General features: G+C 41.2%; 2 protein-coding genes across 4 annotated transcripts in view; both read right to left on the reverse strand.

The window, feature by feature from the left end:
• Positions 1-3: 3 nt before the first annotated feature.
• LOC137975642 (hepatocyte nuclear factor 1-alpha-like) lies at positions 4-17,076 on the reverse strand. Of its 3 annotated transcripts, none has more exons than XM_068822791.1 (6): positions 14,954-17,076; positions 10,028-10,227; positions 5,213-5,372; positions 4,165-4,367; positions 2,404-3,382; positions 4-1,739 (listed from the first exon to the last, which is right to left on the reverse strand). In XM_068822791.1, exons 1-5 carry the CDS (start codon positions 15,271-15,273, stop codon positions 2,409-2,411), a joined length of 1,857 nt encoding a protein of 618 aa, XP_068678892.1. In that variant the 5' UTR covers positions 15,274-17,076; the 3' UTR covers positions 4-1,739; positions 2,404-2,408. The 3 variants fall into 3 exon arrangements, with proteins under 3 accessions (XP_068678892.1, XP_068678893.1, XP_068678891.1); XM_068822792.1 differs by lacking the exon at positions 4-1,739 and adding an exon at positions 11,304-11,493 and having other exon boundaries at positions 1,741-3,382; positions 14,954-15,087; XM_068822790.1 differs by lacking the exon at positions 4-1,739 and having other exon boundaries at positions 1,741-3,382.
• Positions 17,077-17,228: 152 nt separating this feature from the next.
• Positions 17,229-23,035, reverse strand: part of LOC137975635 (E3 ubiquitin-protein ligase RNF10-like) — a 33,428-nt gene continuing 27,621 nt past the window's right edge. Inside the window, exons 22-24 of the mRNA XM_068822777.1 lie at positions 22,503-22,554; positions 19,950-20,090; positions 17,229-17,466 (exon numbers count right to left, since the gene is read on the reverse strand). Coding sequence (XP_068678878.1) covers positions 17,375-17,466; positions 19,950-20,090; positions 22,503-22,554 — 285 coding nt within the window. The 3' untranslated portion in view covers positions 17,229-17,374. The remainder of the gene's footprint in view (positions 17,467-19,949; positions 20,091-22,502; positions 22,555-23,035) is intronic.

A 23,035-nucleotide genomic window follows, 5' to 3' on the forward strand; every position in this document is an offset into this window, starting at 1 on the left:
TGGAAAAGGCATTGTTTTGGATTTCTTGGGACATGTTGTCCCCGGAGAAATTGCAAACAATGATTATGAAAAATTTTGGGGGGTAAAAGAGGATTTGACAAAATAGAGAATGACAGCAAAACAGGTTGGATTATGATTTTAGGATTCTTCAATGAACTATCATGCAATAAAACCTGTACCACAAACTACATGTAAACTGCTCTTTATCAGTTACATGTATGCTTCAAGTCATCAAATTCCAAAATCCAAGAAAATTACAATGAATGCATTACACTACAAGCTCAAAGTGCCCCTGTGATAAAAAAACTCACTTCCCATTAATTTTTTCTTTAGATTTGGAAAGTGTTTTTGCTTAACATCTGACTGGCAAAAGTTTGAGCTTTGATTTTTATCCAAAGGCTGTTTACTTTGAGTGTAGTTTTGGATTTCACGGTCCACCATTGCTCACATTCAAAACTGACCGAATGGAGGGTTGGATCCAGGGAAAAGTGACGTCAAAGGCTCACCAGCTTAAAATTTCAGCATGTGAATGCACCTAATTATATATGCAAAGCACGAGTTTTAAAAGTCTGAAAGCCCACACTCCCGTAAGGGAAAGGTACAATGTAAAGCCTGTTATGAGCCTAGAAAGCCCATCAGACCAGCGCTTATCTCCGGTTTCTGTAGCTTGAAGCGACTAGGAGTATTCCTACTCCCCCCTCGATGGGATGCTAGTCCATCACAGGGTTACTCCCAGCATTAAATTTGCCGGTACCCATTTATACACCTGGGTGGAGAGAGGCACCGTGAAAGTAAAGTGTCTTGCCTAAGAACACAACACAATGGTCCCGGCCAGGACCACTCGATCCAGAGTCGAGCACACTGACCATGAGGCCACCGCACCTCCCACAAAACTCCTGTGCTGCATATTAATTCTGCGGCGTACACACACATTACATCCTTAAACTAGTGAGCCTTTGACGTCATTTCTCCTTGATGCAGCTCTCTCAAGATCTTAAAATTAGTAATGGCAGCCCATTAAAATAGGAAAGTTACAGTAAACAGTGTCGTTTTGAAATGAAGGCTTAAAACTTTGGTCGCTTAGTGTTTAGTTAACATAGTTTTCAAATCCAAAAATGGTCACAGGGGCACTTTAATTAAAAATTAGCAGGAAAAGCAGATCTTAACAAGTGTTATTGAAATCCAAAAAGAAAATTGAGTGTAACCACGCATTTTTCAAAGATAATAAATTAATCAACAATGTTTCTAAAAAGCTTTAAAATACAAAGCAATGTATGGCGTTCTTTTACAAATTGAAGCTTCATTATCTCTGAAAATTGCTTGGTTGCCCCCAGTTTTCTTTTTGGATACCAAGATCACTTGCTAAGTTCTGATTTCTCCACACACTTTTGAACTGCACAAAAATATCCCGGTATTAATAAAGACCACCCATAGGAAATTCGAGTATCTCGAGATGCGCAGAACATATGCCCAATAACAATAGTGGCACCGTCCTTAATACAGCTGTCCTCTGTTTTCAGAGTAGTTTGCAATAACAGCATAAGTATCATAATGATGGCTGTGGAGCCTGTCTGTATCAATACAAGGTCATCAACAGCCATATAAAGGCCAGATAGCTCAGCCACAACTAAAAAGTGACTGATTCAACCCTGTAGGAAACAGTTCCCATGTAACGTATGAGTCAGAGCAAAGAGAGGGCATATGCAACCTTGTGTTCACACAGGAAATGGCAATAAATGCTGGAGCAAAGGAAACAAAATAAATTTATTCGGTAAGCTTGTGCAGTCTAAGCATAATCAGCGACAACCAATGGGATTGAAAAGCAAATCAGGTTTTTTAAATTCTACCATTGACTTTTCTGCAGACAATACCGGTAGATGGATGATTAAAACAAGACAACAAGCGATCATAAGCTCAACATGGCCTCTTGACCTGTTCTGCCTCACTAAAGATATTCATTTAATGACTGAGAGCTATTAGAGCACCCTTTTGGGTAGCCTGGATTAATGGTAAAACATTGTTGGAAAAAGAATATTCACAAATGACTAAAGAATGACAAAATTTTGCAGAAACAAAATTTGTGTCTTAGCATGCAAAATGTATTGACAGACGTCTGAAAGATTTTTCTTGTTTCAAAAGACTAAATTTGTTTCTGCAGTGAGCTAGACTGAGGACCCGTTTCCACCTCACCTACCACAATTGTTCCAAGTTTAGCCTCAATCTGTCATCACTCAGCTTAAAATGGAAGTTTGAAATTTCAACCCTATGTTAAATTCTCAGAAGATCAGAAACTGGGCACCTAAGACCCCTTGATTGTAATTTATACTTAAAAGTGAAAAACGAGCAGACAGCTGTGAATGTGTCAAAAATAATCATAGCCTACCTCTAATTTAAGAAACCTACCATCATCATCTCCCTGAAATACCCTCCACAGACTGCACCTGAGCATTTGTGGAGCTCTGATTTTCGTTTTTGGCCTCCCCACATGGCTTTCCACTTTCATGCCTCTCTCCACCACCTTCAGTTGTGATTGTTACATTTTCAGCTATAATAGTTTCATCGTCACCATTTTCCATTTTGATTCCTTCACATTTGACTTTTGTTATACCAGAAGGTGTGGCATTGAAAGTCATAGCGTCAGCTTTCTCAGCTACCACATCCTTGGCTGCAAAATTGAGTTTGACTTCAAATGTTGGAGATTGTGGTTTCCTTTCCTGACCACTGTTTGTTGGAACAGAGACCGCAGGTGATCCTTGCACAGCTGGTATTTGCACCATTGATGACATCACTGTAATGGGCTGAAGAGCTGGAGGCAGTGGCATATTACCAGTACTACCTGTGACAGGCTGTGGAGGTGGTGGCATGGGAAGTGTTGTCATGGGAACAGGATGCATTTGGATTAACTGCGCTGCTCCAGTCATTGGTGTTACATTTTCTGGCAGCTGTGGCAGGCCATGTGGGAATCCATCCATCCCAGTAGGCACTGATACAATAACTGGCATTTGACCAATACTTGGTACAACTGAATGTTGGGCCATGCTTGACACTGGCATTACTTGTGATTGGACAGCTACTTGGCTACTAGCAGGAATCCCTGGGGAAGGCATCATTGCCATATTCAGTGATAACTGTTGGGAAACCCTCGCAGGGACAAAGCTGCTCATCATTGCAGATGCTCCTTGATGTTGACTGAGTTGTGGTCGAACTTCCTGCCCAGTAGCTATTTGCCGGCTATGATTGACATGGGCTGTACCTGGATGCAGCTTTTCTGTTTTAACTGGATCTAATGGCACAGGTTGTGGTAATGAGACCTTAGCCACAGATGGCACTATAGAAGGGGATGTGGCAGGAGGGACTGTTGATGACTGCAAGGTTGGACACTCTAGAAAGGAGAGGAACTTTATTTAAGTGTCTAGTCGTTCTTGCACTGGAGCACTAATTGGTGACACTATAAACTGAAATTAACAATTAACGCAAATCAAGTCAAATGTTGGTTTTTGAGGAGAGGGGAAACCGGAGTACCCGGAGAAAACCTCTCAGTGCAGAGAAACTCAACCCACATGACGCCGAGTGTGGGAATCAAACCCAGGCCACATTGGTGGGAGGCGAGTGCTCTCACTACTGCACCATCCCTGCACCCCACTCTGACTGTAACAGCCACATGACCTGCAATATCAGTGCAATTAGTGCATTCAAGTGACATCATAGTTCTACTCTTATTTGGGATCACCAATGCCAATTTTTCATTATTTTAGTTACCATGAACTTTGTGTTAATACTAAAAAAAAAGAAAAATGTATGCCCAAAAATTGGACTACCGGGGTATTAATTTGCTACAGCTAATAACTTTCCTGCGACTAACAAACTTAGATCCAATTCTCTGAAAACATGCTACCAAAATGTTTGAGGGCAATATGTTCTATAACGTAAGGCTTAATCCCACTATGTAGCTGGCCAATGACAATTCTCTAAGCTTAGAAAAGATGTTGGGCACGCAGAAGGCAGAATCCTTCCAGTTGTAAAAGACTGGCACAGTGGTGTTGGGTTGGGTTTTAATTGGCAAAGATCAAACCGATGATCTTCTCTCCTCATGTTTGAGCTCAACATTAACAATAACCCAAGTTGTAAAAAAATTAAATGACCTTCAATCATACCCATACCCACCTTTTACAGAAACAGGAGCTCCAGGATAGGTTGCTGCATCAATTGCTAGTTTTAATCTAAAGGTTTCTTCTTTACGTCTATTAGCAAACCAGTTATAAACGCGGCTCTCAGTTACCAGGTTTGGACCAAGCCCCTCAACATTGTCATAAGGAACACCCCTTTGGTGGCACTCTGCCCTGTTACAAGCCTCAACCAGTGCTTCTCTGAAAGAGATGTTTTCCTAATTTATTTATTTCATCAAAGACAACTTAACAGTTTTCCCTTTCTCAGGCTACACTTAACTCATCTGGACTGAGTGAGCACTGATAGTGGTTACAATAATATAATGGCAAGTTAGAGGTTTCAGGCCTATTAATATTTTACATTATGCCCTAGTAATTGGGCTTGCAATGAGTGGCCTGGGTATGGTAATTACTACACTTAAGCAGGAAAAGCCTTGCTCTACCGTATTTGTCTTGTTCACACTTTTGTATGACAGTCACCGTAATTATTCCAGATAAAAATAATTTAGCATAATCAAGGAACTCAAGATGTCTGTTCAATAGACCTTACTCACAATGGCCACCATGTTGGATTTGGTAGTATCATGCAAATTAGCTACACACTTCTGAGGGGGCAAACAACACAAGTTCGAGAGGTTATAACGAACATCATAGCCACAGATGATTTGTTTCATGTTAATTGAATGTTTATCACCTAAGTAGTAAAATAGAATGATTACACAAGTTACTTTGATGTTTTTTTTAGTGAAAAAATGAGCAAATAATGAAGTAGAAAGTCAAAATGTCAAAGGCAATCAAAAGATATAAAATTATTATAAAAGGCAGTTAATTCTAAATTCGAAAAATAATGTACTTTTAGCAATGTTTTTTCAATTATTTTGACGAGCCGATTTTCCGCTATTCCGCTATTTGCCTTTTTTCCAATGTTTGCCCCCAGCATAACACATGGCAATCTGAAAACCAACATGGCAGCTATCATGAATAAGGCCTATTGCTAAGAAGTACACATTCCTAAAATACAAGCATTCAGCACTGCAGATACCGACCTTTCTTCCTTTGAGGGATTTTTTTGATCTTCGTAAGACTGGTATAGAATATCTGTAGAGGCTGGTCCCCATTTAAAGCGATTTCTTCTAGTCTTCTTGGCTGGAACTCCTCCATTACTTTCCATTTCAGCAATAACCCTCTTCCCAGGGGAATTGTATTCTATGATTGAAGAAAGAAATGGTACATATCAACCTACTTGATTTCTTCACAGGTTGAAAACTACTGCATTATCCATTGGCCCTTTGGCTTGCTGTGTGTTTGCAATGTATAGATCACATTTAAAGGCATTAGAAAGGACATGGTGGTCACCAGTGTCAGGAGAAAGAAACACAGGTTTTTCAGCCATTTAACCCTTTGACGTCCAAACCGGCTGAAACCGGCCAGACTTAGTATTTTACTCGTCTAATGCCAGACGATTTTACTCTGTCTAACGCCAGAGTATTTTACTCTGTCTGTGCGGACTAAACAACGCACTTATCCAGAAGCGACTACTCTCCGAGCGTGATTTGACATTGGCCAAGGCGACGCAAATTGCCTTATCGATGGAAGCAGCGGCAAAAGACTCACTCGAGTTACAAGGGAAGAACGAGTCAGAAGTAAACAAACTGAACAAGCAAAAAGGAAAAGTGGAGAATGCGAGAGATGAGGTAAGGTCAAAATGACCTTGTTACCGATGTGGGTCCAATTTACATTCATCAGAAGAGTCCCATTTTAAGAATGAGAACTGCCGTAAGTGCGGGAAAGTGGGGCACATCCAACGAGTTTGCCATTCAGGAAGGAATCAGCAGACAACCGATCGGGTAAAACCGAAGAAAATGAACCAAAAATTGCATTCTTTGGGGGTTGACAAAGAGCTGGATGATGACAGCTTAATAGGATCCTTAGAAGTCAATAACGTCAGACAGACAATCGATAATGTTATCTGGGTTGAACTAAAGGTGAATGGACAGAACCTAAAGATGGAGCTGGATACAGGTTCAGCAATATCCACACTACCTTTTCAGAAATACAAGGAATTGTTCCCCAAAACACCCCTTGTAAAGACAGAAGCCATTCTGAAGACATAATCAGGAGAAAGGCTTACACCCGAGGGCAAACTTTATGTTCGCATGGAACACAACAACCAAGTCAAGGACTTGACATTATATGTCGTAGACACGCTCAGTCCTGCTCTGTTTGGGAGAGATTGGCTGCGTCAAATCCAACTTGACTGGAAGCTCATCTGTTCCATTGCACACATGCAGCCGACACAGGGAACTCAGAAAAGACCTGAGAGGCTCCTTGAAGATTACAGTGAATATTCCAAGATGGAGTTGGCACGCTCAAGTCGACGAAAGCAAACCTCACCTTAAAGGAAGGTAGCCAACCTAAGTTTTGCAAAGCAAGACCCGTGCTCTATGCCATTAAACCAAAGGTAGAAGTAGAGCTGAAGCATCTGGAAAGAGAAGGTATAATACATTAAGTCAAATTCAGTGACTGGGCGACCCCTGTTGTAACAGTAGTCAAACCAAATGGTACCGTACGCATCTGTGGCGACTACAAGAACACAATAAACCCTGAGCTGGAAGAATACCCACTCCCCCGCACTGATGACATTTTCGCAAAGCTTGCGGGAGGACAGTCATTTACTAAAATTGATCTTAAACAGGCCTATCACCAGATGGAGTTAGATGAAAACTCACAAGAGTATTTCATGATCAACACTCATCAAGGGTTACACCGATATAACTGCCTTGTATTCAGAATAACCTCAGCCCCAGCCATTTGGCAAAGATGAATAGATCAAGTCTTAGACGGAGTGGGAGGTACAAGTTCCATTCTGGATGACATCATCATTACAGGCAAGAACGACCAAGAACACCTTGACCACCTGGGAGAAGTTCTATTAGGTTGCAAGAACATGGTCTAAGAGCAAACCGGGAAAAGGGTCGAGTTCTTCCAAAAGAAAGTAATCTACTGTGGCCATGAAGTAGACAAGGATGGATTACACAAAACACAAGAGAATTAGTTGATGCAGTTGTCAATGCCCCAAGGCCAGAGAATGTCCAACAAGTTCGTTCATTTTCAGGACTAGTGAACTACTACCACAAGTTCCTGCCCAACCTAGCCACCACCTTAAACTCCCTGAATCAGCTCTTAGAACAAGGTAAACAATGGAAGTGGACCACAGAATGTGAGGAAGCTTTCATAAAAGTGAAGGAGCTCACCCACTATGATCCCGGACGACCCTTAAGACTAGCCTGTAACGCATCACCAGTTGGCATTGGAGCTGTCTTGTAACACATTATGGATGACGGCTCGGAGAGACCCGTGGCGTTTGCATCACGCACTTTAAGTAAGACAGATGAATTATTCTCAGATTGTTAAGGAAGTATTGGCACTAGTGTGGGGAGTTAAGAAGTTCCACCTATACCTCTTTGGTCGTCATTTCACACTTGTAACGGATCATGAACCTCTGACCTCAATTTTCCATCCAAAGAAAGGGATACCAGCAATGACAGTTGCTTGCCTGCAGCGTTATGCGCTCTTCCTTGCAGGGTTTAATTACAGCATTGAATACGAGAACACCACCCAGCATGGAAATGCTGATGGGCTATCACGCCTACCTGTAACAAGGGACAGTAAACGGTGGACGGTGGACCCCATAGAGGTTTTCCAAATGTCTCAGATAGACATACTTCCAATCAGTGTGGGTATGATCCGCCAGGCAACCCAAAGGGATCCTGTTTTATCGCGTGTGTTAGAACACACAAAGCAAGGGTGGCCAACAAAGTGTGAGGAAGAGCTGGAACCATATTACAGAAGAAAAGATGAACTTACTGTCCAAGACAGCTGCCTGATGTGGGGAACAGGTGTGATAATCCCATCAAAGTACCAGATACAAGTATTGAATGAACTCCATAGTGGTCACCTTGGTGTTGTTAAAATGAAAGCCTTGGCCAGAAGCTACATGTGGTGGCCGGGGATGGATAAAGCAATTGAACAGATGACAAAAGAATGCACAGGCTGTCAACTCGCCCAGAAAAACCCAGAAACCGCACCATTGCACTTGTGTGAATGGCCAGCTCGTCCCTGGCAACGGATACACGTTGATTTTGCTGGACCATTCTTAGGGGAAATGTTCCTCGTTGTTGTGGATGTGCACTCTAAATGGCCAGAAGTGGTAAAGATGAATTCGACAACGGCCACGAAAACAGTTGAAGAATTGAGAGAGCTTTTTACTACCCACTGCTTACCAGAACAATTAGTCAGCGACAATGGGCCCCAATTCGTAGCTGAAGAATTTAGATCCTTCATGAGAAACAATGACATCAAACACATATGGTCAACACTATACCACCCCGCTATGAATGGTTTGGCCGAGCGGTTCGTACAAACGTTCAAACAAGCCCTGCGGGCAGCAGCAACTGAAAGGAATCCACTCTCCTGGAAACTGGTGAACTTCTTACTAGCCTATAGAACAACACCACATGCAACAACAGGGGAGACGCCAGCCATGCTACTCATGGGAAGGAATATTCGGACAAGACTTGATGCACTAAAGCCCAACATACGGAAGAGAGCAGAGGATAAGCAGCAAGACCTGGAGTTGAGTCTAAGCAATAGGCACTGACGCAAGCTGGATGTAGGTCAAGAAGTTGTTGCCTGAGACTACAATTCAAGTTCTAATGAATATATCTTCAATAATTGAAGAGAAGTTCTGCAGTTCGCGACACCTGACAACATTGAGGGTTCAAGTACAGAGGAACATATCCGCGCCACCCCTGTCAGTACTTCAAGGGACCAGGCGACTGTTGCCCTTAGCAGTACAGGGACACCGGTTAGACGTTATCCTGCTCGGTTACAGAAACCACCTGAAAGACTAAACTTATAACTGACTTTGCTTGTTTGTTGAACACACGTGTCTGTAATTGGGGAGAGGGATGCTATGTCACAACAGTTATTCAGCGGTGTTACCAGTTCACATGCGCACGCATGCCATGTGCTTTTAATAAAACTATTCGACTGTTGTGGTAGAGAACAAGGCCACTCTCTGTCGTGAGAAACAACATTAACAAGACACAATAGGATAGAAAACACTAGTTTTTGAAGACTTCATTCCTGGTGAGTGGAGAAGGGGCCTATAGATTAAAGAGTCAGACCCTGGGATGGAAGTTTTCTGACTTAGGATGTAAGCAAACTGGAAGTTAACTCGTTGGCTAAATGACCGTAACTCTCTGATTGTAGCACAAAACCAATGGTGATCTAGTATGACGAAACAACATTCTGAACCGAGCAGAGTCTGTGCTAAGATGATGTCAACAGCTTAACAATGAACTATGAAAAAAACAACCAAGGCATGAAAAATAATCACAATGACCATCAGGTTGACGAGGCTCTCTTTCACAGCTTCTTAGCCTGGGTTTTTGAAGATAAGTTCCAACCAGTATCACATTAGAATGTTTCTTTCTATCCCATAATTTAAGACACATAAAAATAGTGGGGAATGTCCAGATGGCAAAAAGTGATGCACACTATAGACAATAGTCATAAATGGCGGCCAAGAAATTATTCTTTTGTCTTCGTGCTAATCGTCCCCACTAGCCTCGCTTTGGAGTTTTTTTGAATTTTGTCCATGCTAACGAGGGTAGTCAGGATGATTAGCATAAAGATAAAAGAATTAATTTCTTGGCCGCCATTTATGAATAATTTTATGGTCTACGTAAAAAGCCTGTCCAAGCCAGTATAATAAACAAAGTGGTAAAACACATTTACCATTTCCTTCATTAAACAAAGTTATATAATGATCATAAAATTAGTATCTGTTTGCATACGTTCTATAACTTCTTTCCTCTTCTGTTCGAACCAAGTGTACAGAGCAGCTCTCTTGTTAGTTTTCATCGGTGTGCCCTTGTTAAGGTGCTGTGAGAGGTGGCTCTGATTCAGACCTGTAGATTCCACCACTTCTCGTTGTGGAATGTTGTGCTGTTGCATGTACATTTTGATTACCTTGGCAGCTTGCCATGGATCCATTCTAGAAGTACAACCGACAGAATAAGATGCACAAAGATCAGTAGCAAAATCACTTGTAGTTGTTTACGTTAAAACTTGTCATCATCATCATCAAACCTGTGCCCAGGTATCGGACAAATGTATTAATAATATTTATTTATTAATAGAACTACCTGCTTTTGTAGAGGTGATTAGCTGGCTGAATATAACAGGCCTTATGCATGATTACGAAATACCACGTATGCTCAAAATTCACCACCAAGCCTTGTGTATACAAAATTATTCACATCATTTGGACTGCAATACTGTTTTGCACATGGGTTTTCTTTACAAGTTTGCTCCTTTGGGATTTAGCTCATGCTAAGATTTACAAGTTTGATTTTTGAATTAGAGGCTTGGTGGTGAAATTAGCTAATCAGATGTCATCATGCACAAGGCCTATTTCATCATCGCTGAGAATTCCTTCAAAGAATTGAAATTTGCCTAAAATAGTTAATTGCTTGGCACATTTGCTGTAAATATGCAGAACTGCACCACTGAGGACCTGTTAATATGATTCTGGTTGACTGGACTGGCTCAGTTTCCAAAATAAATTTCATCCCAGTTAACGAGATCAACAAGTGGCAATAGGGACCTTAAGCAAGGACGACGAGGACAAAAACAATAGCTTTGCACGCCCTGCACGTGCGTTTTACATTTTGATACATTTCTTTGCCGTTCTCATCTTAACAATGACATGAAATTATCAAATTTGAGGTCATGTGGAGGACGAGAGCACATGACGATGAATTTTCACTTTTCTTTCTAAATATTCACACCATTCTCATCAATTTTATTCTTGGATTGTGTATTCACACTTTCCAAGCTGAGCAACATGGAGTAGTCGCAAAATTATTACAGTGACGGCAAATAATATTTTTAGACAACGCTCTCGTAGCCGTCGTCGTCGTCCTTGCTTAAGCTCTCTAATATGACTACTCAGGCATGAAATCTAAGGAACAAGCCTAGCAAGAATGTTATGCTTTTATAGGTTTTGCAAACTCCATTTTACATGCAACAGCAATAATAACAAAATCCAAGGTAACATGGCTGGCTTACAATAAGTGGAGGCATAGTTGTTAGCATGCCATTCTCCCGATTCCAAGGGTCGCTGGTTTGAAGCCTAGTTCTGCCACTGTGTTGTTTCGTTAGACAAGAGACTTTATTCCACTCTCTCTCCACCCAGGTGTGTAAATGGGTACTGGTGATATACTGCTGGGGGTAACCCTGCGATGGACAAGCATCCTATCTAGGGGGAGTAAATTCTCTCAGTTGCTTCATGCTATCAAAACCAAGATAAGCTCCGGCTGTATGGGTTCTTGGCCTGTGCGCTAGTTTACCTCTTGACCTTTTAACTGGAGCATTCACACGGAAAATTATCAATTCCCAGTAGCCAAATCTCAGTCACCAGGCTAGCCCTTTTTTTCACATGAACAAAGTGAAGTTTCTCCAAAATAAAGGCAAAACGGTCAACTGGGCTTATGTGAAGAGGCCCTGGAGTCCAAAAATAGAAATTTCACCCTCAATACTTTGGGAGTGGGAAGGGAAAAGTGCAAATGTCAGGTGGAGAAAAGGCAGCTTGTCGTCTCTCAAACACAAGAACAAACGAAGTGTAACAAAATTTCTTGAATGTTTGACCACACGTAAATTGCAACCAAAAATAATTAAGGCCTCGCAAACCAGAAACATGTTTTCCCTACCAACAAAATGACACACAGATGAATGCATTCTTAATGGCCAGACACAAAATGATAAGCATCTGGATGCATACAAAACATGGACTAGGGTCCATGGAGCATCCCTTTGGACTCGGTCCATGGACTACCACTGTTGTCCACCCATTATTTTGTAAAATTACAAGAAGAAAAATCTGGAAAATTAAGCAGGAGCCCATGACTAGGAGTGCACGTGTTTGAACTCCCATACTAAGGCTGTGTCATGGCATTTTTGCAGACCAATCTATTTTTAGACTACCTTTTCTGCAAGAAAAAAAAGACTGTTCCCATTCAGTGATGCCATGATGTCAAGTTAGTTCTTGTGATTGGTCATCGAGCTCTTGAGGGAGTCTCATTTGTGGGAAATTCAATCCAAAAATAAATCGAGGTCTGTGAAAAACCGTGACAAGGGAATATAGGGTTATCGTTTGCTCCTAGATATGGGCTACTGAATTAAGCAATAATTATCTCTTATAGACACCCACACAACCTATTTGGTGGCTCCAAAGGGATTCACCTTTAACCTGCACTTCAAATGTACATTCATCAAGCCTTCACTGGCACAAATGAGCCCAACAAATTGAATGAATGAATATCCTGTTGGCCACTCCCCTAGGGGCTTTTCAGGGTCAATGAACAACACTGTGGGGGACTTAAATTGCCAAATCTGTGGATGAGAAATTAATCTGCTAGTGGATTTAGTACTCCAGGGGTCCAAATCTAGGGTGCTCCAAATTCGCTAGGACGCCGGCCTGGGTTTTGATCCCATGACCTCCAGCATAGCAGTCCGATACTCGACCCAACTGAGCCAACCAGTCGGCTGAAACCTGACATATATGCCAGGCCAAAAAGGCATGCTAAGGCCCCAAAGAGAAGGATGTATGCAAAACATGATATGCTCCCAACTGAGTGGCCTCATTGCTCACTTGGTAGAGCATTGCACTAGCACCGCATAGATCATGGGTTAAAGTCTTGTCGGGGGCACCTGAATTTTTTTTGTGTCTTTTAAGCCCACAGTAATTGGCCTTAGCTGTTGCAATATCCCTGTCCATGTATCTATTTGTATTTTCATTTTCTGTTGTGATTGTATTTCTTGTAGTGTTTGGACAAAGCTAATAAAGTAAATTAAAGTTAAATTAGAGACAATTGCCTAAATTGTCCAGATAAGTGCTTGGATCACTTCTCTTTTTTGCCTTAAGATTTTCCTGCTTGTAACTGTACAAAATGAGGGGTGGTCCACAGGGGTGGTCCATGGACCTGGCCCCAGTTGTTCGAAGGGTGGATAGCACTATCCATTGGATAACTCAATTGGTTTTGCTAGTGTTTATCCGCTGGATAGTGATTTATCGGGTGGATAACGCTATCCACCTATTGAACCTGTTTTGTATACGTCCTGAACATCTCTTTAACAAAAATATATCAGACAAGGACATCAAAGATATTTGAATGAACTTTGTCAATCAGGAAACCTCAAGCCCATACAATCAATATATTGGAAACCACACTGTAACGGTCCAGCCACTTCATGAAAGTCAGATAAAGTATTTTGTTGCATTAAAAGAAAATACTGCCTTGGGACAATACTACCCAGGTAATTTTCCAAAACTGTACTTTCTGTAAAAAATTGTGAAAGATTCTTACACTTCACTTCTATTTGTTTATTTCAAACTTACTTCTTTGTTTCTCTGTTTGCAGGCGATTACGAATGAAAATTGTTCTGTCGACAAAAGATCTCATAACCAACGAAATATTGTCACTTCCGGTTAAAAAATACCCTTCCCTGGTTCTATTGCTTCATAAAAATTAAGAGAATTATAAAGAAAAAACCGTTTACATGGACGGTACAAAAGTACGTGGTAAACAAAGACATTAAATAAAGGGGCGACGTAGATTTTGGTCAAGGTTCTAAAAATTGACCAAAGTAATTGACCGCGCTTTGACTACAGTGGAATTTAATGGCCAACCGAGATCATGTTTCAAAAGGTATGAAAGTCCGTTTTCACACGGAAACAGATAGAGCTAAATGGCTTGCTGTGGTCTACAGAAGAGAATTACAACTGTACATTTTCCTAGTACGTAAATCCATTTGACTAAATTAAACTATAATTTAGCCAATGCATTAACGAAACACGGCAAGCAAAAGCGCTCAGTGATTTCACTGGCTTTGTCTGTCAACGGCCGAAGTCCCAATGGAACTAAAGTACAAAAATCAAAACTTTAATTACAACATTTAAACCCAACGATGTCACGTCTCGCTTCAGACGATAAAGACTCTGTAACGAAATAAAATATTTATGAGCGAAATTACTTCCCTCACGTTCTTCAAGTTAATATTTAATCGTCTTTCTCTTATGAACCAGCCAAGCAAATAATTAACGCAATAGCTTTTATATTCACAAACGCAATATATCTTGGGAGTAGATTTCATAAATAATGCAAAGCGACCCGATACGTACTTGTTCGTTTCTCACAAGCGAGAATTGTTTAGAAATGTGCCGTTTGTTTTTCGATTTCTCGCCTCGCCTAAATGTACTAATAAGGATCTAAAATGAAGCACAGCTCTTCGAGAATGCCATTGAAGAAAAGATGGATTGTGTTTTCTCAAGGCTGACTTCAGTAACGCCGACAAGCAAGTCAAGATTCAAACCGAAATTAACAACACTTGTCGCGTGCCGAGTTTAAGTGAGTTACAATGAATCGATCAAAGTTAAATTGGTGGCGTAACGAGAACAAAGAAAGCTGGGCGTGATTTTATTAAACATGGACCAGCACTCCATGAGATTGCAGGCAATCGAAGTAAGGTGAGAAAGATTCCGAGAAAACTGGTTTAATATAAAAACGTAGGCAGATAAGTAACCTATTAGAAGTTGACAGCCTTTTCCACTGAAACATAACAACGTTGGTCGATTGCTACGTATAAAAAATATACTGATGTCGTGCGGCTTACTACAACAAAGCACTTTTGGTGGAAAACAGTTCGATGTATTTACATACCTTAGCATATGCTCAAGGAAATTTATTTGCTGTTCCGCTTCGAAGCGCGTGTCTTGATACACTGAGCGTTTGGCTGATTCGTCAATTTTTATGTTACTATCACTGGATGAAGATTGCTGCGGATTACTGCAATATGTTGCTGGCTTGTCAGTTTCTTGTTTTTCAACCGTCGCCGGGTTGCTGGTTGCGCTCTCGGTGCAGAACGCTGCCTGATTAGCATACAACGCATCCAAGGCGCTGAGCAGTACATCTTTGGAGATGCCACTCTCCACTAGCGCTCTAAGAAGCTGCTGTTGAAGGCCAGTAAGAAGATCAGCCATAATGCTGTTGCATGGCTTATGAGCCCTGCGGGACAACGCTTACTTGCGCGGCTACTGGCAGACTCCATCTTGAGCATGCATTCATTATAGGTCAGCGCAACAGCGGGGGGCCCCGTCAAAAGCGCGAAGATCGTAATTGCTGTGACGACTCAAAGCGTTTCCTTCACAGACCAGTAAAAGGGTAAGGGTTACTTTGCCAAATTACGACAAAACACAGCCCACCCTAAAGTTGAAACTTGGTACCATCGGTTGAGTCAATAAAAGTAAATTGAGCAATATTGGGAGATTCGATAGCTGATTTATGGAGGATCGAGGATTAGCATAGCCTATATACAGCCGTCCCCTCCGTTAAAAAAAAAATTGTGGTATCGATTTTTTCCTGAGGGGAGGGGACAGCTGAAAACAGGCTTGGGTTAGCCATTCTCTGTTCTTTTAATAATCACCCGCCGATGCAACACCAGATTCCTTACAACTGTAAAACCTACTATGAAGAGTAACTCTCGACGAGTAGAGTTACCTCGTTAAAAAGGAAACCCACTGGTAAATAAATACAAAGGTTTGCTGGTTGCGCTGAAACGACCTAAATGATATCTTTGTTTGTGTTTGAAGACCGGTCGCACGACAGAATTCCATATCCTCGTTGGCCTATTAATCGACCGTTTACTCGGTCGGTGTAACACGCAGAATGCAAATTGCAGACTGCAGACCAGGTGTAAAACCAGGTGTAAAATGCAGACTTGAAAGAAAATACATAAAATTCGGTATAGACTTTTTTCACCATCCCACAATGCAATATGTTTTGGGAAGGGGGTCTTTACACAAAAAGAATACAATTACAAGAGCGATCGGGCACCAACTGTAAAATAAAGGAGAATACAAGTTAATTACTCTTGGGACTGTATCATGCTATCATGCTTCAGTGAATTGGATATCCATTCTTTTAGTGCAAATAAATCCATCCTCCTCCGAAATGAACTGTATTATGGGATTGTTGAAAAAAAGCGAATACACCTGTACGACAATTTTCTGCAGGGAGTGTGTATTTCAGTTTCTAGCTGTTGCGAAGGATTACAATTACATCACGTAAAAAGCGATTACGATTCCTACCATATGCCACTTGGATTGTCTTCAGCCGACAAAAATTCTGAAACTGCATGGAAACTAGCGTTCTTGACTGTATTTTATTTATTGAAGGAAAATTTGATGAGACGCAGTCATTTCGTTCGACTCGCGGGATTCACGCAATGCTACTCGTATTTAAAGTAAGAAATGTCACGCTTTACAGTTCGACCCGTCTTACCGTGGCCGCCAAACAAAGTTTTTTAAAAACTTCTACGCCAATCAGGGTGTGCGAATTTGATTGACAGTCACCCCTCCTTGCAAAGATCGCACGATTGTAAGTTGCACATCGTTGCATAGGTTGTTAAGTTGACGTACTTACACGTAGTTGTCAAACGTGAAAGTTTGCTGGGTTGCCACGGCAAGGAGCGTTGCACTGTAATCGTTGAGGGTCATTATGTGAAACTTTCCCTGGCGGGAACCACATTTCAGCAATCATCAAAGTCATGAAATAGGTTTAAAAGATCATGCAAATCACGAAACAAATTGCTCAGAACCACGTGGCGTCTGTTGTGAAGGCATTGCGTGACGTGACATGTGGTTTCAAACATTTACTCAAGTCTGCGTTTTACCCCTTGCCCGCAGTCTGCTCTTTACCCCACCGCTGTATACTTCATAATTTTGGGCAACCCGTACGGGATATAAAACGTTACGTCCTCGTTGAATGCTTTAACAGAGGCAAGGGCAAGTAATAAACTACCCTGATTTTTCAAAACTTCCCCTCGACTGAGAAACTACAAGGACCTTTCAGTGACAAAGTTCAAGGTTCGAAACGGTGGTCACAAGATTGGTTTACAAAGGTGCTTATTTAACTCAAGACCACAAACAAATGCATATGCCATTTGACTAAATTCCATTTACTGCTGTAAAACGTTCTTAGAGATGTACAATTGTCGGCTGTTAATCAGTTAATTGAAGCCGAAACTAACACCAGCCTAATAAATCAATCAATACACACAAGTATCAAGCTAAACTGTTTGTTTTAAGTGTACTTCATAAAGCTGCCCGTGGTGAAGAGGAGTTTCTTTTTGTTTTTCTTCTGCTTCTTTCCAGTGCTCTCTTCTCTTTCAGCGCCTAATGAAATAACAACCACAAAAGAGGTTGGGTGAACCAGTTTTCGGGTTTGTTTTTGTCTGCCAAATCACATTGACAAGTACAGACCGAATGCATAAATGGCGGCCAAAAAAAATTCTTTTGTTTATGTGCTAATTAGGCTCACTAGCCTCGTTTGCATGTACAAAGTACAAAAGAAATGTTGCTTGAGAGCGAGCGAGGCTAGTGAGCCCAATTAGCACATAAACAAAACAATTTTTTGGCCGCCATTTATGCATTTATTTGGGAGCAATTGCAGAATACTCCACCACTCGAAGCAATGCTTCTTCTCCGGAGGTAAGCAACTGAAGTGCAAAGTGACGGAAGAACTGTGCAACTAAGCGAGTGCGCAGATAACGGGTATTCTACGGTTAAGCTGTCGAATATTTGTTCGAGAGGGTAATAATTAAAACACTTAAAAACTAGACTTTCTAGTAGTATAGGAATGAATATCTTAGCACAAATTAGAAAGAATAACTATTATAAAAAAGATAAATGAACTTTCTAGTACTTTCTACTAATTTTATGCGCTGATGTCAGGAAGGATTTTGTCAACGAAACCATGTTTTAACCTTGCGTTTATCTCTTCGACACTCCAAACTCTTGGCTCCTGTGAAGATCTTCTAAAATTTCTTTTAAAATGTTCTTTAAAACTTCGGTAAAAAGAAGAAGTATTAAAAAAAGTTTTGGCAGATTAATTTCGCTCTATGTCGAGCCTCTTCAATGCCTTTGTTAAAAGATTATTCTAAAACCCAACAGCTAAAAAGGTGGGGTCAGTCTTTGTCTACTACGACCCTTGGGATTTTAAAGTAATTCCATTCCGTTTTATTATTCATTAGCCGTTCAGGTGGAACATTTTTCATTCTCACGCCTTCTGCGATCTGCCTTGTCATCGAGTCACTTCTGTATGATCCCGTAACTTTCATATTAAATACTTGTCTTTCTTCTTCGTGTTTCTCTCTGCAGTGTCTCCACAGCACCGATCCTTCTTTTCTCCCCTCCAGGAGTTTTAGATGTTCTTTTCCACGAGTATATGCATTTCTGGCGGTTTCTCCTACATATATATCTCCACATTTTTCACACTCTATCTCGTATGTGACATTATTCGTGTCACAGGCGTTCTTCCCATCCCCTCCCGTGCACACCAAGCAATCTTCTCTGTCACACGACGTATGTCTAAGGGGGTCGGATCTTTGTAGCAGTCTCTTTAGTGACGTGCCTGCTTGTTCGACTATCTTAATCTTGAAACCTTGTCTTTTCACTTCGTTCTGTATCCTGTTCTTTAGTTCAGAGTTGGGTGTGACAGGAATGAATATGACAGAGTCATAGCCTCCTTTTGTATACCACTCTCTTTGCTTTCTCTTTTTCTCTTCCTCCCGCTCTTCTCTCTTCCACTCTCTGGGTCTGTACATGGGTCTTATTCCTCTCTTATCGTTATTGTTTAATTCCGTAGTCCATAGTGCTCATTCCGTGACCCAACCATACGGTAAACTGCGATCGGAGAATGTGTATTCACATTTATAGCTGTTGTTAACGGAGTTGACTCCAATCAAAACCAGTAAACAAATGCTTTACAATTTTCTACAATGGTATTTAGAAATACTTTTTCTTAACAATACTGGTAGAATTAGAAAATTATGTAATTAGCCCGGTAAGATGTGTTACCGAATCATACGATGACCGGATATTGAAAACACAAAAACTCGTTTCCGGTCATGCACACAATGCTTTAATTAATTACATATTCCCCTGTCAATCTGTCACGTAGACGGCCTTCTACGAGACAAAGAAATCTCACGCATGCACAGCCACAGCGCAACCCCCCAGCCCCCCCAAAAAATTAAATTAAAAAGTTTTAAAGTCCAAAAACGGAGTCGAATAAAAAGGGAAAAAAGAACAGTCTAAGCGGGCAGCAACCAGCGGCAAAAAACGCGCTATTCAGCCAAGCATTTCACCCAAAAACTTTGTGGCTGTGTTGCCATTTGTTTGGGAAACTCAGAGTAAAATTAAACTTCCCGCTCAACTAACTCTGATAAAACCATAAAAATTCTCGCAGTTATTCCAGCTCAGTTCTTTCTTCACTTAAATTTGCTCGAATATTTTGGATTTATAAAGGCGAGAGGCGTCATTGAGGTAGATAGCGAATTTCTGTCTGACGTTTGCCGAAAATGCGAAGGTTCAGTTAATCTTTGTAGCGACTAAGGAAGCGACCCCCACCCCACGGCAAAGTTCACTGTTCCTAGCATGAAAAACGCTAATTCCGGGTTAAGTTCAACCCGCACTAGTACTAGCCTGGCGTCAACAACCGTTTGGAAAACCCGACACCTTTTGAAGAGACAGATTTCCATACGCACATGTTTTCTCGTCTTCAGTCAATAACCTCTCATGTTCCCCAGTGGTATTGAGAGTGATCAAGCGTAAATGACGCGCAGGTGAGTCACACGAAATCTCAACTTGGCTTTTACCTGGTTGCGTGGTTTCAACGTCGTACTTGCCCCAGTTTGCTGACACCAAAGCATCCGAAAATGCCGACTGAAAGGTTGGGACTGGTGCACAATCTTCCTCGTCATCCTCCTCTTCAGCCCAAGAAGGTTTCCTCGTCACTACTGTGAAATATAAAGCAAAGAAAAGTTTATTCACTCACTTGGCATCATTTCAAGTCACAATGTATAGAGTGTTTTCACTCACGTGATCAGTAACCTTGTTTTTCTACCGAAACAAAGGAAAACGTTTCCATGATAAAAGAGCTAGATTCCCTGAGGATTAGTTGGGGACACCAACATGGTCGCTGTTCCTTTGTTTTGGGACACCAACATGGCCGCCGTGAAGTCACGTGAAAACACTCCATAAGTCCCGGGGGGTACTTGGCTCAATTTTCGCTGTGTATGTGCCGCTGGCCTCTCACAACCCCTACCCCTTTATAGTCCATTTTATGGCCAATTATAGACCCCATCTTGGTCACTTTAAGGTAAATGTAATTTTAGAGACCCAAACTTAGTCACTTTCTGTTTATACATAAACCTTACATAAAGCCATTTAATTGTAATTTCAAAATGGAATGTAATGCGACTAGTAAATCTTAAATCAACAGCGCTACAGTTCTTTCTGTAACAACTTTTTTTTACCGCGAATCGTTCCATTTTTAAACCACTACCCAGAATTTCTTACCCCAAAATCCAGTCGTGAAAATGCTACACCATCCCCAATAGAAAGTGTGCCCCCCCCCCCCCCGGGTATAAGTGTAACAGTCCCCCACGCAGACCATTCTTTAGTAGTCAAGTAATCTTTCTTCGACAGATAAATGTGATCCTCGTACTTAATTGAACAATTTAAGCATATGCCACTTTTAGTCTACCTGAATTTTTCAGGTGTCTATTAGGTGACAATTGCTTAAATTGTCCAGTTAAGTGTGAGGATCACTATCTTTCTTTCGTCTATAATCCGCACTTCAATCAAATGTACATTTCTTTAAATTCATTAATCTCTAGTTGTTGGTAAACGAACGTAAGACTGCATAACAAACAAGAAGGTATTCAAAGGAGATGAACAAGCAACTGAAAGTGCAGACTGAGCATCTACGGGGATTACATAGCTACAACAAGTTGCAAAAATAGTGGAGACACTTCACCTTCTTGGGGCGTCATTAATTTCCCTATTATCTCTCACACTGCAGCCCCCCTCCCCCCCTATATCAGTGTTGCTAGCAAGACAAAAAAATGTTGGGAACTTAAGCAATCAACATTGAAAGGGGGAGAGGGGAGAGGAAGTGGGAAAGTTTTAAATTCTAGATACGGCGGGCATTGGAAGCTAGAAAAGGCGTTTTTTAATGAAAGTGTCTCAACAATTTTGCAACTTGTTGTAGCAATCCTTCATGTATCCACGGTCATATTCATCAAACGAACAAGAAACGAATATTTCAAATATTATTGAGACAACAGAAGATGAACTGCTCAACCAGCGAGATTTCAGCCGAAACAACTTCGTCTATTCGAGGTTTTTAATAGCAAAGAAATGCGTCTGGGTCATTTTCTTCGTGTAGATTCTCTTTGGACGGAATTTGGCCATGCCCAATGCCGAGCTCCAAACGAGTCGAAAATTCGACTCGGTACGTCATCCATCTTTTTCTGTCGTCCAAGAAGCTCGCAGCGTTTGCGCAAGCACTAAATTCTGTTTCTTCTTCTTTTTTTTGAAACCTCGATTTCACATCTATTTTCTTTTGCGCGCTGACATAAGATTCAAGGTTCTTGCAGAGTTAGTGGAGGAGAATGCTTATGAAAGCCGGCAAACTTCAAAGGGCCAGCCTATTGTTTGCCTTTTAATGTTGAAAGGCACCATAAAGTGATCACGACCCTGCACAGTGAATCATGCAGTAACAACAAATATGGCGGCCGGCGATGACGATTTTATATTGGGAGACGATTTTGACGCTATAATGGCTGTTTTGGAAGAGAACGAAGAGTTTGAAGTTCATTTTGAGGAAGCTGTTAAGGAGGTTAGTATGAAAGACTGCTCGTTTGATGGACAAACAAGTTCGGTCAGTTAAATCAGCCGGTAGTTTGATTTGTTTACGTAAACGTGCTTATGTCTTATCGATCTTTAATTCTACGTTGTTCGTCTAGGTCCAGGCCCCCAGACCCCCTACTTTGGAGCGCCTTCGGCGCTAGAAACATTCTTCGTGTGCGTACACCTTCAAACTCTCACGCTACGCCCCTGGTGACCAAGCCAAAAACATAGCAACATACCACTTTGAAATTTGCCGGCTTTCATAACCAGTCCCCTCCACTAACTCTGGTTCTTGTGAAAAGAATGGTCTAATCCATATGACAGAAGGAATTACATACGACAGTATCGTTCTTATTTTCCTTTCTCCTTAAATTCCTTTTTTCCCCTGCGTTGAGTGTCATTAACGGAATTTTAAGACAGAAACAGCGAGACAATAAATAATGTCCAGTTTACCAAAGAACGTGGACGAAATCGTAATTTTGTTCCTTTTCACATTACAGTTGTAAATGGTATACCTAATTCCTGGGGTTTCTTAATTGTCTCGGTTGCCTTCTTGGACCTTAGTGCCTGTAAACAACAGAAAAGACAAAACCATTAAAAAAGTTTTGGGGGCTTTATATAACGAACCACACAGAGAGGGAAATCTAAGCGCCGATTTACACGGTACGATTTTTGCGACAAGCTCACGACAGGCTTACGACATGAGTTACGATTGTCGCAGCGTTTTAAAACATGTTTTAAAATGCTACGACATTTTTTCGGACGTACACAACGACCGTAAATCATGTCGTGCACCTGTCTTAAGCCGTTGTCGCATGCGACAAAAATCGTACCGTGGATCCATGGGTTTAATATACGCTTACAGACAGCCTGTACTTCATTGAAAGGTCTGTTAACAGGAAGCATGGAGCTGATGTGGGCCTTCATAGGCTAGTTTCGAATTTTTCAAAAACAAACAAAATCGCATTTCCGTTGATTTTAACAAACAAAAGTGCAAATTGTTCCCCTGAACCTCGCCTCTGTTCCTCTGTTCTTTCACAATTTGCAA

The sequence above is a fragment of the Montipora foliosa genome, chromosome 11, assembly GCF_036669935.1.
Source record: "Montipora foliosa isolate CH-2021 chromosome 11, ASM3666993v2, whole genome shotgun sequence".
NCBI classification, from domain to species: domain Eukaryota; kingdom Metazoa; phylum Cnidaria; class Anthozoa; order Scleractinia; family Acroporidae; genus Montipora; species Montipora foliosa.

What these genes read in the sequence shown, in the direction of transcription:
- LOC137975642 (XM_068822791.1), bottom strand. Translation starts at nt 15,273, where the DNA reads ATGGCTGATCTTCTTACTGGCCTTCAACAGCAGCTTCTTAGAGCGCTA. An exon ending in TTCCTTGAGCATATGCTAAG is followed by an intron (nt 10,228 to 14,953) that starts GTATGTAAATAC and finishes TTGTACTTCTAG; the next exon opens with AATGGATCCATGGCAAGCTG. An exon ending in GAGGAAAGAAGTTATAGAAC is followed by an intron (nt 5,373 to 10,027) that starts GTATGCAAACAG and finishes CTTCAATCATAG; the next exon opens with AATACAATTCCCCTGGGAAG.